Raw genomic sequence first — 4,287 nt, 5'->3', positions numbered from 1 at the left:
CAAAGCACTGATTAAAGCAGGGTAAGATTATAAAGTAGGTCGAAGGAGGAGAAAAAGAACGATAAAAAGAAAAAAAAAAAGAAAAGAAAGAAAAAGGGGATCCTTCCTCTTCCCTAAGAATCAGCAGTAGGCAAGCCTATTTCAACAAGAGTCCATGGCCAGCCCAGCCCCCCTCTCGTCCCCCCGAACGGCACCCCAAACGGCAGCGACCCCTTTGGTTGCCGCCCTTCGGCCGCCGGCCCGTGGCCGCCGGCCCCGGCTGTTGCCGCGGCTTTGACTCCGCAGGGCGCCTCCAAGACTGGCCCCGTCGCGCACCGCGTGCACCCGATCACCTGGGCCGGCAGGCGGTGCTCTCCGGCGCCGCGTGCGCCCGCGCTGGCCGGTGGAGCTGGCTGCCGTCGAGGTCGCAGCCGCGTGCGTCTGCCTGCATTCGCTTGAGGACATCAGTTTGCACAGAATTTGCATGTGCTGATTCATACACATATATGAGCATAAATACATTACTAATATTTCACCAAAGGCAAACCAATCATCACCATTACTATGGTTGTGGTATTATAGCTATACCTCATTCTGTCAGCTCTGCTGAAATAATTAATTTTCCCTCCTCTTCCCTCCCTGTGCCTTCCATGTAAGTGTGTTTTTTGAGATTGGAAGCCTGCAGGCAGGGAATGCCTTGTTTAATTATATGCAAGCCTTTCTGGGAGCTTTGCTTTTGGCTAAGGAGAGGCATGGAGGAGGGTAGAGACCTATTCTACCCTGCAGAGGAGGGCAGGGTGTGTTGCAATGGAGCCAAGCTCAAGGAACCAAGATGCTGGGAAGCACTTCCTGACAGTTAGGACCCCGAGGGTGTGGAATGGGCTTCCACAGGAGGTGGGTTGAGGCACCAGCGGTGAGGGTGTTCAAGGATAGGCTGTTCATGCACATGGTAGGCATGTCATGAGCGAAGCCAGCTGGAGCCAGGGGTCAGACTAGATGGCCTGGGAGACCCCTTCTGACTTGCTCTGTTTCTGTGTTTCTTTGAACAACAAATACAGAAGTTGTTTGAATTACATAAAAAAAAAAAAAAACCTCGCTCTTTATTTTCTTTTCCCAACAGCCTTTACACACGGCACAAAAAGCTGTGTGCAAGTCCACAGAATAGAAACGTGAAGAAGTGGATGAAGCAGAAGGTCGAGAGTCACGAAAAGATGGGTCATCAAACCAGGAAGAAAAACAAAGGCAAAAAGAGAAGAAAAAATATGAAGGAGCACTAACATGTGGATTGCTGAAGCCAACATGAAGATACCACCATCTGTACTCTCCAGTAAATTCAGCACATATTGCATAATGACACTGCCAATGTGGATATTCAATTTCTCAGATGTTTTGATCTTTCCCTTTTGAACTTACTCTGCAATATCCCCCGTGAACTCAGATCAATCCCTGCTCTGAGCTTACTTAACTATTCATTTCCAGGAGAGAGTGTGTCAATCCTTACATGCAGTGATTTTCCACTTGCTGCATCTATCAATTTGTAGGTTGGGACTAGCATGAAGTTTTATAAGCCTTTCTCTCTGTCATCTCTCTCCCTCTTAGCTGCCAGCAGGGCCTCTCTCTTCAGTGCTACCCTATGCCCTGAAAATCACAGATTGAGAAACCACAATCAGCTTGTCATGAATTGGAAAGTTTAAGCTTGCCAAAATTATAAAATAAAGGCCTTAAAATGCTCTTCCCCAACCTAGTGCCCTTCAAGTGTGTGGGACTTAAACTCCTATCACCCACACTATTTAGGGATTATAGGATTTGGGATCCAGTACACTCAGAAAGCATGAAAGGCTATCCTAAGAAACTGACCTGGTGAATAAGACACAATAAGCCGCAATGTCATGTCAACATGGTTTGCTGCAGTGTCTGAACACAGTGTAGACGCTTTAGCGTGGTCTGTTAAGCACACAGAAGCCTCCCTGAGAGACCTTGGCTTGTTCCAAATAGCCTCCCAACTGCCTACCAAGAGCAGTGAAAAACATGGCCACTTCTTCCCAGGTTGCTACTGCAACTACAGACCCTCCACTGATACAGAATGGCACTTGGGAATGTGTTCCAACCCCTTTTAAAGAACAAGTTTTTGATGTTCAGGGTCACTTTTTATTTTTTGTGTGCATTTGCACTCTTGTGAATGAAAGAAAAAAAATTTTTTTTTAACGATCACAATATTGTACATGATTACCACTCCTGCAGTAATTACAGCCACCCACTCCAGTAGCTCCATTCCGTTCAGGCACCATTTTCAGAGTCTGGGGGGCAAGGAAAATTTCTAACCAGAGGAGAAACTGAGTAGTGTCAGTTCAGAATGTATAAAATGCATAAAATTGGTGAGTGTGATTTCAGCTCATACGGAGAGAATACTGTGATTTCGCCTGAAGAAAGAAAATAGCAGACAGGTGAAGAAGCATAGATGTCCACTCGTGAATGACAGGAAAAGGAGCTGTGTGTTTTAAAACCCTATTGGCATACTACCAGAGTGCCAACATTATTTAAAGAAATAAACAAACCCATTTGTGTACTTCCAAAGCACCAGAAGGAGGGGGAGAGGGGAAGGTTGTAAATGGGAAAAGAGCTTACAAGGGCAGCAACTGAAACCAGAAAAGTTTCCCTCTGAAGAGACCAAGATAGGAGAGTGGTTGAGCTGTAAAGGCACACAAGGTATGTGCTGGGAGTGAGTAAGGGGCAGCAAGCCATGGCAAACTGCAGAGTACCTGCTCATTTGTCAGAATAGCATGAATTAGCAAGTAAACAACCAAACCACTGTGGTTTATGTTCATGGTGGCTTCTCATGCCATGTGGACAGGCCCAATTTGCTGAAAATCTTCAGCCTCTCTCTTATTGTTCAAGACAGTAGCTGGGGCTGGGGGCAGGGGAGGGGGAGAAAGCAAAAGTCAAGAGAACCCCTGCAACAGATTTGGAAGGCAGCCATGGCTGTTGATGTAGTAAGAGGCCACCGCTCAGCGGCAGAGCACACACCGTGCAGGTCCAAGGGCCCACATCAATTCCGCACAGGTCAGCTAACAAGAAATTGTTCTTTTTCCTTCCCCCTGGGATACAGAACTGAAACCCTCATTCTCCTTTCCCTCCATACATTCTTCACGTTTCTTTCATCACATCATTATCCTTGACATTTGTATAGCACAGGGCTGGGCAACTTGTGGCCCTCAAGATATTGCTGGACTGCAGCTCAGCCTTAGCCAGAAGAGCCAAGAGTGAGGGATAACGGCAGGTGTAGTTTAACAGCATCTGTGGGACAACAAGTTGAGCACTTTCACATGCTCAACGCTCTTACATACACTACATACATTATCTAGTCTTGGACTCTCCAATAGTCATGCACGCATGCATGCATTTATACTTCCATTTATACGCTGCCCGAAGTCTCAAGGCGGCTTACAACGAAATATGGAGCCTATGGGCAGTAGGACAACTCTCCTAGTAACCAACAGGCTTCCTGCCCCTCTTGATTTTTATTTTACTTAAGATTATTTAAGTACTATGCTAAAAAAGATGGGACACTGTCTTGCTGCAAAGTGTTACCCTCCAGCCTCACCTGAAGTTGACTTTGTCCTTCGGTTCTTGGACAAGTTGCTTCACTTTTTGTCTCTGGAGTTTCTGGGAAACCGAATGACAATGCCTGAAGCCGAGACAGGATGGCCTGCCTACAGCCAGAGGCAAGATCCGGACAGGGGACTTCTTGGTTTATGTACATGGTGTGGAAAAAGTGGACAGGCACATATCTCCACTTCCCTCTCATGATACTAGACCCTGGAGGCATCCCATGATGCTGACTGGGAAAAGGAACATGGCATGGTTGAATTATGGGGATCCACTTCCATATGAGAGAGCCACGACCACCAATTTGGATGACTTTAAAAAGGGATTGGATACACTCCTCCAGGATGAGGCTATTATTTTTTAGAACCCCCTTAGGACAGGTTCATCCAGCCCTCTTTCCCTTTGCCGCTTCTGCCCCTTTGCTTACCATTTCCCCCAGCCCCTAGCCTTGCTATTTCCCTCTGCCTCTTTAAGCCGACTGTTTCTCTCTCCCCTAGACTTTCCCTGCCCATTTGCCTTCTTATTCACACTCCCCTTACAACTCCGTCTTCTTGCCTTACCCTTTCCTCCCCTCTGCCTTGTTATGCCTTGCTGCCTTCCAGCAACCAGCTTCACTGCTTCTCTCCTCACTTCTTCATCTTGCTGTTTCTCCTCTCCCAGTCTCAGTCCCCGCTCTTTCCCTTTTCTTCCCAGCCTTCACCC

At 47.1% G+C, this 4,287-nt stretch overlaps 1 protein-coding gene across 1 annotated transcript in view; it reads left to right on the top strand.

Moving 5' to 3' along the window:
- CCL28 (C-C motif chemokine ligand 28) overlaps window positions 1-1,327 on the top strand; it is an 8,561-nt gene extending 7,234 nt beyond the window's left edge. Inside the window, exon 3 of the mRNA XM_044446888.1 lies at window positions 1,100-1,327. Coding sequence (XP_044302823.1) covers window positions 1,100-1,256 — 157 coding nt within the window. The 3' untranslated portion in view covers window positions 1,257-1,327. The remainder of the gene's footprint in view (window positions 1-1,099) is intronic.
- Window positions 1,328-4,287: the final 2,960 nt, after the last annotated feature.

This window comes from Varanus komodoensis, unplaced genomic scaffold (assembly GCF_004798865.1).
Source record: "Varanus komodoensis strain SLA01 unplaced genomic scaffold, ASM479886v1 scaffold5, whole genome shotgun sequence".
Taxonomy (NCBI): Eukaryota; Metazoa; Chordata; class Lepidosauria; order Squamata; family Varanidae; genus Varanus; species Varanus komodoensis.
This window is presented reverse-complemented; position numbering and strand designations above follow the sequence as displayed.